General features: G+C 39.6%; 1 protein-coding gene across 11 annotated transcripts in view; it reads left to right on the top strand.

Annotated features, from left to right (window-relative positions):
* The first annotated feature begins 1401 nt into the window (after positions 1-1401).
* The window catches only part of SLC4A7 (solute carrier family 4 member 7), a 105164-nt gene continuing 89713 nt past the window's right edge, over positions 1402-16852 (top strand). For 3 of the 11 annotated variants that reach the window (XM_075212366.1, XM_075212364.1, XM_075212363.1), the window contains exon 1: positions 1405-1684. In XM_075212366.1, the coding sequence (XP_075068467.1) occupies positions 1637-1684 (48 nt within the window). In that variant the 5' untranslated portion in view covers positions 1405-1636. Of the gene's footprint in view, positions 1685-16852 lie in introns of all 11 variants that reach the window. The other 8 variants (XM_075212369.1, XM_075212368.1, XM_075212367.1 and 5 more) reach the window with 4 other exon arrangements.

Raw genomic sequence — 16852 nt, 5'->3', positions numbered from 1 at the left:
AATGCGGGAGCTTTGCCTACTCTTCCGGGAGTCCGTGAGGACTCCCTGAAATTCGGGAGCCTCCCGGGAAATCCGGGAGAGTAGGCTAGTATGAAGCATTATAGGAGTGATACCTTTATTGGCTAACAAAATTTTTTTATTATATTTGATAGCTTTCAGAGCACAGAGGCCCCTTAATTAGGCAAATTTACAGTTATTATATTTGCTAGCTTTCAGAGCACAGATGTTTACAGTAAAATGGCATCATTTGCTAGTTAAAAGATAATGAAGGGATGTATCACTATTGTATTTATACTAAACCTGTTAGAGAGCCTCAGGGGTGCAGTTGTTAATATATGCTTCATTTATGTACAAAAAATCAGGAAGACATAAGGAGAGAGATATTTACTTCCTCAATGCACGGTGTAATGTTTTGCATATGAAGATGAAAAATGTAATTCCATTTAGACAATGGGGCACATTTATCAACCACTGCATAAAATGAAAAATAGTTTTCAATCCTTATCGCATTGATAAGGATTGAACTATTTCTCATATTTATGAAAAAAGCAACACAGGAACAGCAGTTCCGAAAAACTGCTGTTCCTGTGAAGTGGAAAACATACTTACCACTGCCTCTTCACTTGCGAAGAAGTATGTGATCCACGGGGGTCCTCTTCTCACTCCAGTGCGCATACGCCGACTGAAAACCTCAGGCACGTGCAAACATCTCTGCACTATACAGTTGCAGAGAGAGCGGAGTGGACGGATCATGTTATCCCTCCACACATGCGCTGTCCAGCTCTGCTCTTCGGAGCAGAGCTGACAGCACCGAAACTTTTCAGTTATGATAATGTACACCAGCTGAATGCTAAAAAAATTATATATTTTTTTTTTTATCAAACTTTGGTAAATAGCGATACTGAGCAGTGCCCATACAGTGTTAAGGGGGCTGTTCAGTAAAACGAAGAGATTTGCAAAGCAGCATACGATGCAGTGATAGTAAAAAAGAATTTTGAGGTTAATCCCCGAAAACGTCAGTTTTAGGGAATTGAACACTTTTTACTTTCATAAATAGGCCCCAATGTGAGCAGTGTTTTGTAAATATACAGCAGTGAAATGTCCCACTCAGAGCTTAGTAATTAGATATTTTCTCACTTTATTCATAGAAGAATGATAGAGTCACCTTAGAAAAATGCTTGGAAAATGATACCTTTCCCATCACCAAGGACTCCACAATCAGTGTACATTACCTCTAGGGATAGTGCACAAAGCAGAGGGGGAAGGGGAACTTCAGCAGACACAGGAGAGATAGAAAGAGGGAAGGGGAGGGCCCAGCCAATAGAAGAGATAGAAGGAATATGCAAAAAGAAAGAGTGTAGGTCAGAAGAGGAGGTGGAGGGCGGGATAGTAGGGAGGAAGAGGGGCGGAGTAACCCAACGACACAGCTTTCTTTCCCATATAGATCCTACTGCACTACCGCACATCAGGGGTTTGTGTGAGTACATTGGTGAATCCGATGTTGTGACCATTGGAACCGGTGCTGCAGATACAAGGGACACACGTGTACATCTCCCATACAGCGTGTGTGCTCTTCTGCTGCCCACATCACCCCAGCTGTACCCACCACTGAGCAGGGGGCACACATAGGAGGGCCATGGACGAAGACCGTGCTGGAGAACAAATGAGACCTCTACTCACCACGGTATGGGATATGGGTGCTGCTGTTCTTTCACCTCCGCAATTGTACAACGTTAATCTCTCTTTGTACTACAGCCTCGACAGTCATGGGTACATGGCTAATTAATGTGCCGCCAACTGTATCATCCCCTAGTATTTCTGGGTTTCTAAGTTGTAGATGTTGCCTAGTGTCACTTATTGCCCACATACATGTTAGTTTTGTCATCGTGTGATTATTTCTACCTTAGATTGTATTGCTGCGGTAGCACATTGGCACCGTGATGTACAGGACTCATGGGGATGGAAGGATACAGAGTAGCTGTTGCATGTAGATGCCACGTAAATCAGTTACAGGTTCTAAAGTGCGATATCCAATTAAATGTTTAAGAATGAACTGATCAGTGGTCCCCATGTATCACTATGAGCTGGGGACTGCCAGACCCCTTTGTTATGTATTTGGAGATGCTGGTGTACCACGTCACTGTGCCCACAGAGACGGCTGCCCAGCTCTTCCACAGCACAGCGCTCATCGAGCTGGGCTACATTAGTGCCACTGCCTGCTCTCCTCGTACCACAGGGCGCTGCGTGGCCAGCACATGTTTTGGGGGGTTTTCTAGTCGGTGATGATCTCTCATCGTAGGCTACCAGCCTGTGCTTTGTAGTGGAAATGAGTCAGACGGAAGTCCCGTCCCCTGTCTGCTCGTCCCTCCCCTGACAGAATGACAGAGGATGGGATGAGGGTGAATCTCAGTTTAGGAGGGTTTCATATAATTCTCCCCTTTCAGTATAGTCATGAGCAACAGCAATGCTATGTGCACAGACATCAGTGGTCCTCAGCTTTTATCATATGCATTTGGAGGAGCCTATAGTGTGTGAACCATAAGTATGTGCATCTGTCTTGTCTGTTTGTAGTTTGCTTTCCACAGACTATATACATGCTTCTGACCATGCTCACAGATGATTTATTGAATCGTCTACTTGCTGTGTGTTTGTGTGTGTGTGTGTGGGGGGGGGGGGGGGGTGTATATATATATATATATATATATATATATATATATATATATATATATATATATATATATATATATATATATTACACTAAATGTGCTTAAAGTGCTATGCAGTATGTTGGCACTAAATAAATAAATGATGATGATAATGAATTGTGGGAGTGTGCCACAGCTTGGTAGGGTATTACGAGTGGCAAGTAGCCCCAATTACATCCCACTCGTAATACCCTATCGAGCTGCGAGCAGTTCCTGCAGCTAGCTGACCGCTTGCGCCACCTAATTCCTGCCGCACAGATTTAGCCCTGTTTTGACTGCGCCTCACTGTGACTAGGATGTATTTACATGGTCACTCTTTACAAATCCGTGTACCTCCCATTCTCTCGTAGTGAGTCGCAAGCTGTCGCAAGTGTTAATTGCGTCCAAGTTGCAGGCGGATTTGGTGCTTTCTGCACATGCGTGGCAGTGCTTTTTTGCTGGATGCGCCTAAAACGGACTTTGCGTCCGACTCTAAATGAGGCCCATAATGCTCACAGTTTAATATTGTGTTATAACTTATTTTGCCATCATTCTTCATATGAGACTAAGTTTATCAATCACTCCACTAAAACTATTCTATGGTATACCTTATTTATCAAAAATTGGTGATGGTTGTTATAGAAAAAAATTAGAACTACATAAAAATCTTTATCATATTGTACTTTTCAGTATACACGGTGTAACGAGAATACATTACCAAGAGAGGATCTACTAAGGAAATGTGAGAACAAGCAAGGAGAATCTTGCATAAATTTACCCAATCACAATAATTTGATACTTATTTTAAATATTTACATTTATTTCTAAGTCAGTGCACTGATTGGGTATTATCATGAATGTTATTGTTTTATTTTCATTGTTTTAGTTTTTCTATTAAACTGATTTGTTTTTGCACTATTCCACGGATTCCTTGCGAGAGTGATGGTACCGTTTCTAGCGCTGTTAGTTTTTCTTTATTATTCATAGGAGAGAGAAGGTTTGCTATCAATCACTCCACTAAAACTATTTTATTGTATCCCTTATTTATCAAAAATTGGTGATGGTTGTTATTGAAAAAAAATAGTAGTACATAAACAGTACTCCAAAAACATACTGGTAGGTTAATTGGCTGTTAACAAATTGACCTTAGTCTGTCTGTCTCCGTCTGTCTGTCTCCGTCTGTCTGTCTCCGTCTGTCTGTCTCCGTCTGTCTGTCTCCGTCTGTCTGTCTCCGTCTGTCTGTCTCCGTCTGTCTGTCTCCGTCTGTCTGTCTCCGTCTGTGTGTCTGTGTGTGTGTGTCTGTCTGTTTGTGTGTTAGGGAATTTAGACTGTAAGTCCCAATGGGGCAGGGACTTGTTTGAGTGAGTTCTCTGTACAGCGCTGCAGAATTAGTGGCGCTGTATAAATAAATGGTGATAATAAATAATACATAAAAATTGTGATATCATATTGAACTTTGCAGCATGACAATTTACTGGAGAAGAATAAATCATCATAATTATTTATATAGCACCACTAATTCTGCAGCGCTGTATGGAGAACGCACTCACATTAGTCCCGGCCCCAATATAGCTTACAGTCTAAATTTTCTAACACACACACAGACCGACAGAGAGACTAGGGTCAATTTGATGGTGGCCAATTAACCTACCAGTATGTTTTTGGATTGTGGGAGGAGTGCCCTAAATGCATACAGTGTGTGTGATATGTATTATAGAACTGATACTAACATGTGTATGAACTCCTGTAAGTCAAGTCACAAATTATAAGCAATGTCATCACTTTAGTATTCATTATTAGAAGTTGTGTGTAAAAAGGAAAATTTCACCCGTTCTGTAAGTTATTACAGATCATTCATCTTGGAGATGTGTTAGTCACATGACTTCGTGGCAACTCTTAATAGCCTTCGAATTTAAAGTAGGGGTGACATATTTATTTTAGTGTCAAATGTAAGCAATAGTAATAGCAACCACTCCTATTGTTAATTTAGGTTATTCAGATAATTGAATTCTAGAAAAAAGTAGCATTTAGAGTTAATGAACAAAATGGGACTACGAAATCTGTGTCACACAGGACCCTTTATGTTCTTATGTTCTTTCCATTTTAAAATCGCATATACATGACTCTTATAATTAATAATAGCCTCACATTGTAATACAAGCATTGGCTCCTCCACTGACAGATACAACAATGACCCCACACACATGCAGTTATTGGGGCATTGTTTGACCCAGTTTTTCACAATTCTGGATTTGATGGGCCTACAGTCATGGCCAAAAGTTTTGAGAATGACACAAATATTAATTTTCACAGTCTGCTGCCTCAGTTTTTATGATGGCAATTTGCATATACTCCAGAATGTCATGAAGAGTGATCAGATGAATTACAATTCGTTTCAAAGTCCCTCTTTGCCATGACCATGAACTTTATCCCAAAAACATCATCTTTCACTGCATTTCAGCCCTGCCACAAAAGGACCAGATGACATCAGGTCAGTGATTCTCTCGTTAACACAGGTGAGAGTGCTGATGAGGACAAGGCTGGAGATCACTCTGTTATGCTGATTGAGTTCGAATAACAGACTGTAAGCTTTAAATGGAGGCTGGTGCTTGAAATCATTCTTCTTCCTCTGTTAATCATGGTTATCTGCAAGGAAACACTTGCAGTCATCATTGCTTTGCACAAAAAGGGCTTCACAGGCAAATATATTGCTGCTAGTAAGATTGCACCTAAGTCAACCATTTATCAGATCATCAAGAACTTCAAAGAGAGGTGTAATAGTTGTGAAGAAGGCTTTCTGGGCGTCCAAGAACATCCAGCAAGCTGTGAAATTGGGGCACCACCAGTGCAGAACTTGCTCAGGAATGGCAGCAGGCAGGTGTGTGTGAATCTGCATGCACAGTGAGGCGAAGACTTTTGGAGGATAGCCTGGTGTCAAGAAGGCCAGCAAAGAAGCCACTTCTCTCCAGGAAAAACATCAGGGACAGACTAATATTTTGTAAAAGGTACAGGGATTGGACTGCTGAGGATTGGGGTAAAGTCATTTTCTCTGGTGAATCCCCTTTGAGATTGTTTGGGGCATCTGGAAAAACGCTTGTCCGGAGAATCAGTGTTGAGCTCTACCATCAGTCCTGTGTCATGCCAACAGTAAAGCATCCTGAGACCATTCATGTGTGGAGTTGCTTCTCAGCCAAGGGAGTGGGCTCACTCACAATTTTGCCTAAGAACACAGACATGAGTAAAGAATGGTACCAAAACATCCTCTAAGAGCAACTTCTCCCAGCCATCCAAGAACAGTTTTGTGACGAAAAATGCCTTTTACAGCATGATAGAGCACCTTGCCATAAGGCAAAAGTGATAACTAATTGATTCGGGGACCAAAACATTTAAATTTTGGGTCCATGGCCAGGAAACTCCCCAGACCTTAATCCCATTGAGAACTTGTGGTCAATCCTCAAGTGGCGGGTGGACAAACATAAACCCACAAATTCTGACGAACTCCAAGCATTGATTAGGCAAGAATTGGTGGCCATCAGTCAGTATGTGGCCCAGAAGTTGATTGACAGCATGCCAGGGCGAATTGCAGTGGTCTTCAAAATGAAGGGTCAACACTGCAAATATTGACTTTTTGCATAAACTTAATGTAATTGTCAATAAAAGCCTTTGATTTGGGGGTACATATGCGTCCAAATCTACATCAGCCCCATATACATTAAAATGCTTGCACTTGAAGCTAAGCAGGAACTCCTAGTTACACACATTTCAATATAGAAGTCTAAACAGTGAACAATTTTGCAATAGCAAACTAGAGCCACAAACGTATGTGATTCGTGAATGATTTTTAATCTTTTATTAAACATCAAATTTCATTAATAATCGACTAATATGAGCTCATCTTAAAAACATTGTAATTATAAAACATAACATATAAGAACAAATATACACCATAAAATAAAAGCTTTAGAAAACCAATCATATGGCTTTATATCATAAATGATTACTTTTCTCAATTCAAAATACCATTGCTGGGTAAGTATATGCACATGGACTAATAACTTTCCTTCCTGTCTAGTATACAATCATAACTGGACAATTATGTGCAGTCAATGATTTATGTCAATAAGCTATTAAAGACCACCTTCTATTGGGCTATCTTTTTAATTTCGAAATCACATTTAATCATCTTAGGATGTGATATTTATTTGTGTACCGTCACTAATAATACGTTTGTTGTTATCACATCCTAATATGATTAATTCCATGTTTGATAACGTGTTACTAAAAATGATCTCTCCCACTCCCTTAGAAAGGAAGATCCGATATGCAGAGCAGCCATAGTGGGACATTATTTTAGGCCTGTCTCGTTCTTTCCCAATACAGAGGTTCAACCCACCAATGTAACGTGGTGACTACTCTGACTTTATTACATAGGTGGCTTTAGATGTAACTGGTTTACATACTGAATACATAAGTTTAAATTAAATTCATAGCGATTTTTAAAATAAGTCATTTTTGTTTTTTAATTATTTTTAGAAAGTCAAATAACAATACATTTTTTTTTAAAAATACTTCAAGCATGCTACTTTTTTACATGATTTGTTATGAAACTGTGTCAGGGGCGGATCTAGAGAATATTTGTACCCGGGGTGATGTAGGGGGGGGGGGAGATTTAGGTCCCGCCCCCTTTTTGACATCTGAGGCTGCCGGCGGCTGCACACTATGTGCAGGTCCGTTCAGCAGTGACAGGCAGGGACAGTGTGCTGCCCGGATGCTCTGATTGTGTTTAAAACACAATCAGAGCAGCCGGGCAGCACACTGTCCCTGCCTGTCACTGCAAACGGACCTGCACGTAGTGTGCAGCCGCCTGCAGCAAGCCCCTGCTAGGGGGGGCGTTCGCCCCCCCCCCCTGGATCCGCCACTGAACTGTTTTGACATGTCATCCATAGGCATTTTCAGATTGCTCTACCATTCATTGTTATACAAATCAAATCGTAATTATAAAACCTAAAAACACAAACACCAAATATAACAATTACAAAGTATATAAAGCAAACAAGAAACCAATAACCTACTGGCATGTGGATGCAAGAAGTGCATTCATTTACTGTATTAAGCTTTGGTGTGCAATTTCCCTTGGCCCTGTGTAACCACAGGACAATTTTTATGTCTAAAAATAAGGTCACAAAGAAGTTAAGAGGGATCATCTTATGTGGATTGGGATTACAGTGTTTGTTGGGCATTTTAGGATATTGTTACTGACTTTTGAAATGCATTAAAAGGATTACCTGCCCGTTTAGTGACATTTAATTTGAGATCCTGAAAAGGTCAACACCAGGTTGCTAACATGTATTTACGCAAGGGGTTAATACTTTTTTCTATTTGATGATGATGCGAGAAAATATTTCTGTTATAGAAGTAAAGCTGCCCAAACAGGCAAAGACGATTATTCAGCATGAAGCTGATCTGTGGCTAGTTGGCCAAAAGACTGGATTACATGATTCTAAACATCTTCAATTGGCTCACCATATATATATATATATATATATATATATATATATATATATATATATATATATATATATATATATATATATATATATATATATATATAGGGCCTGATTCATTAAGGCGTGCAGAACGTACGTAATGTGTTTTTTTTTTGTTTTTTTTGTAAATGCGCGTAATTCGGGCATACACACGGCCATATTCAAATACAAGTGAATCTGAAGAAACGTCTCTCATTGAATACAGGTCTAGGTAGCCTCTGCATATACTGTACTTGCCATGTTGACACAACACAATACACTTCAGGATACATATAATACATATGTGCAATATGAAGTCCCAGCAGAATGCACAAAAAAGTGTTATTGTCACCTCTTAATATAATAATAAAGAAAAAAGACATTGGAAAAAAAACAACTTTAATAAAAAAAAAATCCTGAACAAATACATTTATCGAGAGGTTATCAATGCATATATCTATGTAAAGTTAATTTTTACAGATCCTTCTAATTGCAAACACATGTTCTAGCATGCATACACTTCCGTCATCACTATCACTCGGCACTTACACCTGCCCTTTAGCTGGTGTAAATGATACAACTGAAAATGTACCTTAGGTAAAAGCTTGACTACAAAAGCCAGTTGGCCTGGGATAGAAAGAGACACAGCAGACATAAACAGGCGGGGGGGGATGTAAGTGAAGGTAATGAGCTGCTATCCAGAGTAGAGTAAGGTTGGGTTCTGATCTGTTCAAAACTGCTGGTGCTAAGGTAATATGCAGCTTGTGGCCCATGGTGCTGAGGATGGGAATCTTCTTCCCTTCTACCTCTCTTAAACTCCCCCTCCTTATGTTCCATTTATCCCCCTCTGTGTTGCTTAGTTACCTCTATATCACTTTACTCACTGTCCATTTTGAGCTTTGTGTAGCAGCCGCGATCTGTGGGGTCTGATCCTGCGAAGCTGCGATTAGGAGCCGTGGTCTCTAGTAAAACGCATCACGGCGCCTACATTCACACAGTATTAGGAGAAGGGGGGATTCTTGGGTCCGCCCACTTCTTATTAAATAATAAAAGCTGCCTTGTGGCACAGGGTGCCGCTGGACTACATAAAATCCTCTGATTACTGGCAGAGGTGAAGATACAAGAATGGGGGGTGAGGGTGGTTTTGCTCAACTGGAAAATCCGCCCCCGATTGCATTTCTGGGATTACTCATTTATGCATTAGGCAAAATGTCCTTAACGAAAATGTGGGGGCTGTTAGAGCTTGTTGGTGATTTCTGCCACTTTAGTTGTGGAGACGTATGGTGAATTTCAGTGCTTGGCATCTCTTTCATAGATAGGCAATGGTGTGGTCGATGATCATCAACAACATTTATTTATATAGCGCCAACAGATTCTGTAGTGCTTTACAATTGGGAACAAACGGTAATAAAACAATACTGGGTAATACATACATACGTAGATGTAAGATGACGAGGATGTCACAGGTGGGTAGCAGGACTCAATCGTTGAGGTGTCACAGATTAGTTCACCTGTAATGATAGAGGGGTCAAGTATTAAATATTAGTAAGAAAAATGATGTCAATGCACCTGCCCTAATACTATCCCAATAATCAGGTCCTTATTAATTTGTTAAAAAAAAAAAGTATACTTCTTTCTCTAACTCCCCAGTCAACAGCCCAAGCAGATTAAGCTGAATAAGTTAGAGAGTGCCCCCTCCTCTTGTGGCAACAGAAACACTTCCAACTCTGTAATGTTTAAACGTAGATTATTGTTGTTTTTTTTTTATGCAAAATTGTTTGACCCTAAACACCTTCTGTAACCTGTACTTTCTAGTTTGGGCTAGTAGATGTATGGTGTCTTTTTGTTTGATGGGAGTTGCTATATTGTGGATATCTGAAAAAGAAGCACTGAAGTAATACAGGTGGAATGAAGTTGTTCAGTTTTTAGATTATAGCTGCAATCTATCTATAGTCACAGAACAATATAAACACCGTCATGAAACAGCTGGTAGTTTTTATTGAAAACAAAAATGGACTGATTTAACGGAGCATAAACACATTTCACATATTTTGCTTGCCTTAGTAATACAAAGGCCAGTTGGATTGAGGGATACTCCGTGGGTTCTGCAGTTACATGCTAATTGACCTGGATAGCATGCTAATCATAGCCACTACCACACGCTACATGTCTGCCCTCTGCATTCTTGTTATATACGCCTCCCATTCAAAGGGGTTATTGCCGGACAGTAAGCCTTTGTGTCATGCGACTGGATTTAAAAAAAAGTACTGTTGGCAATAGGGATTTTGTCTTTTGATGAATCGGCCCTTTAAGCACAGTATGTTATCTATCTGTCCGTCTGCTGGTGAACTGGGAGAATGGAGAGTAAATAATAACGGATGTGATCGGTCTTCTTAAATGTCCTGTAGATGATTTACTTGCTTTTTAAGCAATTAATAAAGGTTTTTTTAATATACAGTGCTGGCTTCTTTGATCTGAAACTGTCACTATTGTTGCCCACTTGCACATGGATGTCTTATTGACATAGACTAAAGTAGAACTGTAGTTCTTAAAACTTTTTCAAAATAATGATTTGAAATTATCTTCACCCCCGATAACAAGGCAACGGTATGCATCACAAATGGTGTAATGGGCTTAACTGTTATACACAATGTAGGATGATGTGGCGCTTCACTAAGATTGCAGCCTAATACGTGGAATGGAGAGTCCACCTCTCTCCAAAATACAATGTTATAAAATCATGGACCACGTACGTTTTAAGCGAAGACTTTCAAACACATAGAAGATGTTCAATATGGATATAGGCTCCTCCCACTTGATGATAAGTATTTTTCCGTGTCTATAGGTGGATATACCAAACCTATAGCAAACTCAAACGTCACAAAACAGGGACAATAATAGTGCAATATGTTCACAACTTAATAATGCTAGTCCCAAAAGAAGTCCCAAAGATAGATTTTCTATATTCATTCACTTTATGCAGGGAACGGAAACGACACCAAACAAGAATCCTGTGTTGTTCATATTCAACTCCCCCAATGATATTATGCTTACAAGAATGCAAATGGTATTGGGCATCTCGTACATATGTATTCAGAAAACTCTCCTTCACATCCCATCTCAGGGTACACTCCACCGATTAGATGATGCAAAAATAATAATAAAACACAATCTGGTGCATTAACTTTAAAAAAACATGTTTATTGCATAACCAACATGTCATGCTTCACAGGTTTAAAACATGTATAAAAAGGTAATGTATATATTGGTACCAGATTTAGCTGTAATCATGCGTGTATGATCAAACGTTGATTGTATCAGATAAACGTCCGGCAACAGGAACACAAATCCGCTTACAGCCTACGCGTTTCGACTCAAGACAAGTGTCTTTCTCAAGGTCTACAGATACATATATTTCCTGGAATATTGTCTTTGTATTTCAGGAGTATAGAGTTGAAGAGATAGATAATTGTTTTACTGATTACAGCAGTATAACCTGACACCTAATAGCCGACACTCGGGTTAGTTCTATCTTGAAATGTACTGCATGATCCTCACAAGTAATATACTGAACACAGGCGTTGCAATGTCTCAGCCACTACTATGCAGTCAGCCTGATCTGCCATGTGACCTGAACAAGATGACTGATATCAATCTGTATCACTATCAGGTATGTTGTTAGCAGTAGTATGATCGCTGTCAGCTGGTGCATACTTCTGAATGTATTACCAAGACCTATTGCTGCTGGAAGCTTCCGGCTAGCCAAATCCTTTTGCTCTAGCCGAGGACAGGGAAATGGTGGATTTTGTCCGATTTTTGCACCCAGGTATAAGGCCATATTGGACACCTCCTTTCACAAAGACTGATGTTTGGCCACTTTGCTAATCTAAAACCTCAGTTTCAGGTTACCGGTAATACAAGACCCCTTTGAAAATCACACCTGCTAGCTCCCACCATGCTACTTCTAGGAAAGAAAATGGTTGTATTTCCATTTACATATTACAGGTATATGTGATTGATTTATATATCATTTTTCAATAGAAATAATATAGCAAGGAGGGCAAAAACTCTGCTCTCCTATCCCAGTAGATAAAACAATAAATAACCCTGCAGCTTTTACATAGACTAGAGCACTGATCATTCCCACATTTCTGTCCCATACAACCAATTTAGATTATGTAATCTAGGAAAACTTTTAACTATACTGTTTTAAATGTAGCTCGGATAAAAAGCTGTCTGAGCTATATGGAGCTCTATCTAATCTGCTGGTTTATGAAAATGCAAAAGTTGCTGATCCGCTGGGATCAGTAGAGAGTGAACGTCTGAATTACCTAATCAGTGCTTAACTTGTAACTTTGAAGTATGTGGGATGGCTGGGAATTCTGAGTTTGCTGTCTGTCGGATTGCTGACCCACCTTTTGCTTTGAGTGGCTTTGTATATGGGGATTAGTTTCCTAAAGGTAAAGCAAATCCTTTATTTAAAGGGGGAAAAATGAAGTCTAAGACCTGTAGATGAAGAGGTTGTGTCCGTCTGTATTCTGGTGTCTACGTGTCTGTGATCACTACTCTGTCTATCAGCTTTTTTGTTACCCTTCTTTTCCTGGACATAATGCACACCTATTTAGATGCATTTAATATGCTTTCTATGCTCTTTTTGTGGCTGCAAGGATGAAAAATAAACTAAGAATAAACCAAAATAAGTCCAAATAGGAAAATAGACAGTTCTTTGATGTGATCTACCATCTTTACACTCTTGTGCCCAGGGTTACTGTGGCATGCAGTAGAGAAAATAATTTGTGTTTATAGCATGCTACATGTAGAATTCCTATTAGAATGAATGATCTATTCAATAAAACAAAACAATGGGCAGCTAGACAGTCTGGGTTGGTTACCGCTTAAATAGGGAGACAACAAATGTTACCTCTGCTACAATGAAAATCAGGCCTCGGACTAGACTGCCTGGGCTGTTTCCTACTATTAACAGGGGGATAACATACTGGTGTCTTTTTAAACATGTCCCTTCAGCCTCCCCTCTGAGGTCACTCTGAGAGGCAGTAGATATGCTAATATGGGGCGGAAATCCACACCTGAGTGTGAATCGTGGTCTATTAATAAATAGCCAGAAATACTTATATAGGCCAAAAGTCTCCTCTGGAACACCACATAATCAATTTTACCATCTATGAACATAGCATATATTTAATTGTTGACTTGAGACCCCAGTCCAGGGGGGTAAATTTATCAAGCTGCGAGTTACCTGCGGGTTTGAAAAGTGGAGATGTTGCCTATAGCAACCAATCAGATTCTAGCTGTCATTTTGTAGAATGTATTAAATAAATGATAACTAGAATCTGGTTGGTTACTATGGGCAACCTCTCCACTTTTCAAACCCGCCGAAACTCACAGCTTCATAAATTTACCCCCAGATCTCTAAACTTAACATATGTGATGTACCTGTTCGTCCCTATTTTAAAAATATAGAGCAGACATCTAGAATTATGAACAATGTTGCTTTAGTATATGTAATCATAGCACTGTCCCTTTTGGTGTCTGCCTATAGCCTGTATCATGTGGATTTAATCGCTGTGCTGAGGAAATCCTGAGTCTATAGCCCCCTGCTATGGCGCAGGGCATACCTAACAGTAGGGTGTCTGGCTAAGGTAAATGGTGAGTTGATATGCAAAGCTAATTAACCCCATCATTACTTGCCACAGTGAGGTCAGAAATTACATAAAAATATCGAAAATATTTATTGTAACCCCTGATTATAATTGCCACAGTGATCTATGCTATTCATTTTTTCCATGGAATTTGCTGCTCTAAATAGATTAGGATAATAAATCTGTGCATACAACAAGCTTCTCTGTCACAGCTTCATCTCAGATGTTTTTTATTTCTAACTTCTAGTGTTAGTTATATGTACGTTTACCAGTGTACTTACCAGCACATAGAGCATTTCTATTTTCGATTTTAGTGACCTTTTTATATTAATTGAAAGTAGTTGGTGAACAACTAACAAAACTTATGTTGCCTTCTTTATTTAGATATATAATTGTATTTGGTTTTAAGTGAATGCATACATTTAATTACTTTTTAAAGATTGTTGGAATGTATAGAAGTTTGTGATTTTAAGAGCTCATACTCTGGTGACGTCTTTTAAATACGGTGTCCTAGTAATTTCTATGCTACTATCAAACTTGTAATGCTAGAAACAACAGTTTCTAGTATCCTATTACCCACTATTTTATTTGCATTTGTGTTTCTTTTGTTTATAGTTTTTTTTTTTTGTTTGTTTTTTGTTTACTGGAATGAATACCTTTTTATGTTTTTCACGCTAGAAGAATGCCAGCGTAAAAAAACAAAAATAAAATAAAACCACCAGTGGGTGTGTAACCCAATACATGCAGGACCAGTTTTTTCTTAGACATTTGATTTTTCATCCGCACTGTAAACCCATCAGGGAGATCAGAAACTAAGCTGTGTGCGCAGGAACATTTATAGATGGAGCACTGCTCACTTTGCAATAGTATAACTGTTTGAATCTAAACTGCTTACAAAAAAAAGGTTCTGATTGATTATGCACACAGGATAAACCTCTTGGTACTGATAGGCATGAGTAGTTGTTTTTTTTTTCTGGACAATTGATGCAAGTTCCACAGGTCAATTTATTAGGTGCATTACTGTGACAAGGTGACTTCCACCTCACCGGTTCTGGTTTACATTACATATTGAAACGCATTAAGCAATTATGCATGTGTGAGAATGTCCTGTTTAGTGAGTGTCCTAGAATTCACAGGAATGGTTTGAACTCTTTGTGGTCTGCTGGGTTTCACACACCTACCAAGGAGGCGCGGAGTCTAGTAGCAAGATGAAGGTTTTCGCCAGGGACCCCAGCAAGGAGGTTTATGCTTCGCTGCAGGCTACGGGCATCCTGATGGGTACCAGGCAAGACTGACCGGAAAAGTTGTTATAGCCAACAAGAAGTGACCAGAATAGGAACTTATATTGGATAGTAGGTACCATGACAAGCCGAGAAGCAAGCAACAGGATACCAGTATCTGCTCAATAGGAATGGATACTCCATACCGGGAAACCAGGATTATCTGAAAAGCAAGTAGTGCTGGATACCAGGACCTGATGAATAGATACGGATACAGGATACCAAGATGCCAATAGACACGGATACAGGATACCAGGAGCCAAATATTCCAGCAGCTTGGCAGACTACAGGACTTGAGGATTTGGCACCATCTTGATAGTACAGGTGCCTTAGATAGTTTGGCACTCACTCTCATTCCACAATCAATCAGCCAACGGCTGAATATATTAAATTATAAAAGACAGGTCTGCGCAGACCCAAATCCAGGATGGCAGTCTAAGGAACCACAAGGCATCAGCACCTGGAGGAGGCCTGCATTGCGCACCGGAACCTGGCCAGTGAGCATGAGGGTCCGTGCGTGACATTGAGTATACGGACAAATGGTTACATTCAATTCCCTGTGGTGGGGCATGCTTTTGGTTTAATTAAATATTTATTCTGAGATAAAGCGTTTGGCTGTGGTTTTTGTTTTGTGACATTACAAAAGTCTTTGGGGGAATGCCCTTTTCTGAAGACATTGTATGGAAAGGAATGTGTCAACATTTATCAGTAGAAAGGGCGAATTGGCATGTGTGTCTGTTACTTATTATTGAAGAAACGAATATATCATATAACCATTCTGCCTGAATGACTCCTCCAATAATTGATAAATCTAAGAAGATTTCCTGAATTCCGGCAATGCTTATCTTATCTGCTTTTCCAAGTGACATAGTCTGAATGGGTGAATGTGTTTGGTTTTAGTAAAGCTGGGTACACACTAAAGAAATTTCAACCAACTTTTTATGCCGAGCGATTTTACATGCGATCGATGTTCCGATCGCTCGGTCCATGGACTGCATACACACTAGCTTTGTTTAGGACGATAAAGGGAAGAGCGGACGTCCGTTTAGCGACTTTTTACAGCCATGTTGTTGTGAGCAATGACTGTAATTTCGTACTGTTGTGGATCGGTCGGAAGTTTATACACACTACACAACGGAAACGAGATTGGAATGAAAATATTAAACGGTACGACCAACCAAATGAGGCGACAATTGTCCATTTGGGCAGACTTTCGACCATCGTGTCACTGCACACACTGACTCGACTTTTGAACGAGCGGTCGTATGTCAGCTGATTTAGCCGATTTATTGGATGAAAACTGTGTAGTGTGTACCCAGCTTTACATACTAGTCAGGCTTCTTTAGCAGCTAGAGAAAATATAAGAGATTACAGTAGTACTTTCTATTGTGAACAGAGCTTGGTTTCTTAATCTCTAGTATTACTGGTTTTCTGGAAGGTGGATATTTTATTGGCTATTTATGTGGGAAACATGTAAGTATGTATAATTATACAGTTGTTCTAGTCTCTATTATAATGAATGAGATTATTGTTTTACATTTAATACTTTGTATCCTTTGGTAGATGAGACTGTTTCTTTGGTTTGCTTATGGTTTCTAAGGGTCTGAATAAAGCAACCAGGGAGCTTACAAACTGCTCAGTAGCTCTACAGAGATTTACTGTATACAGCTAGATGTTCCTAGGGGAAATGTTCTGTTTTTCCT

Source organism: Mixophyes fleayi, chromosome 5 (assembly GCF_038048845.1).
Source record: "Mixophyes fleayi isolate aMixFle1 chromosome 5, aMixFle1.hap1, whole genome shotgun sequence".
Taxonomy (NCBI): domain Eukaryota; kingdom Metazoa; phylum Chordata; class Amphibia; order Anura; family Limnodynastidae; genus Mixophyes; species Mixophyes fleayi.
This window is presented reverse-complemented; position numbering and strand designations above follow the sequence as displayed.